The 800-nt window shown below is 44.4% G+C and overlaps 1 gene segment (V, D, J or C); it reads left to right on the top strand.

Moving 5' to 3' along the window:
- Window positions 1-26: 26 nt before the first annotated feature.
- LOC121940337 lies at window positions 27-564 on the top strand. The segment is given in 2 exon segments: window positions 27-103; window positions 200-564. Coding segments are annotated over 2 exon segments (408 nt in total).
- The last annotated feature ends 236 nt before the right edge of the window (window positions 565-800 follow it).

Here is an 800-nt window from a genome sequence, read left to right as displayed (position 1 = left end):
GTGTGTGTGTGTCAGTGAGAGGACAGAAGAGCTCACATCAGCTCAGCTTCAACATCAACCATGTTCTCTGTAGCTCTGATACTGCTGCTGGCAGCTGGATCCTGTGAGGAGCTTTCAGTGGATTCTCACTCACAAACACATTAGAAACACTGAATAGTCAGATGAATGATGGAGATAATGTTGATTTGTGTTTCCACAGGTGTGAACAGTATCAGTCTCATCCAGCCAGACTCACTGGTCGTGCAGGCTGGACAGCCTTTGACCATCACCTGTCAGGTCTCTGGTTATTCTTTGACTGATAACAGATATGCAACAGGTTGGATCAGACAGTGTGAAGGAAAACCAATGGACTGGATTTCTCACATGTGGGGTGGCGGTACTTTTCGTCAAAATGGGGCTCTGAAGAACAAGTTCAGCTACAGCAGAGAAACTTCTGCTGGACCAGTTACTCTGAAAGGACAGAGTCTAAGGGCTGAGGACACAGCTGTGTATTACTGTGTGCGTATAACCTCCACAGTGATACAAACCAAAACAGACCCGCACAAATACCCAGCAACCATGTGACTCAACTGCACATTTTACAAGATATTGTTAATTCAAGGGCACATCGTCACATGAACCACGCAGCCAGTCGTTTTGTCTGTAATTTAGTACGCTGATAGAGCATTACAAAACATACAAAATGCTTAGGTCAGGGCATAAAATGTTACTTAACCATGATGCAACTATATGAAACTATAACAAAGTGCCAACTGAGGAGCCACTCCCTCTTCATGATATCCTGATGCAAATCTTCAGTG

The sequence above is a fragment of the Plectropomus leopardus genome, unplaced genomic scaffold (assembly GCF_008729295.1).
Source record: "Plectropomus leopardus isolate mb unplaced genomic scaffold, YSFRI_Pleo_2.0 unplaced_scaffold83873, whole genome shotgun sequence".
Classification (NCBI taxonomy): domain Eukaryota; kingdom Metazoa; phylum Chordata; class Actinopteri; order Perciformes; family Serranidae; genus Plectropomus; species Plectropomus leopardus.
This window is presented reverse-complemented; position numbering and strand designations above follow the sequence as displayed.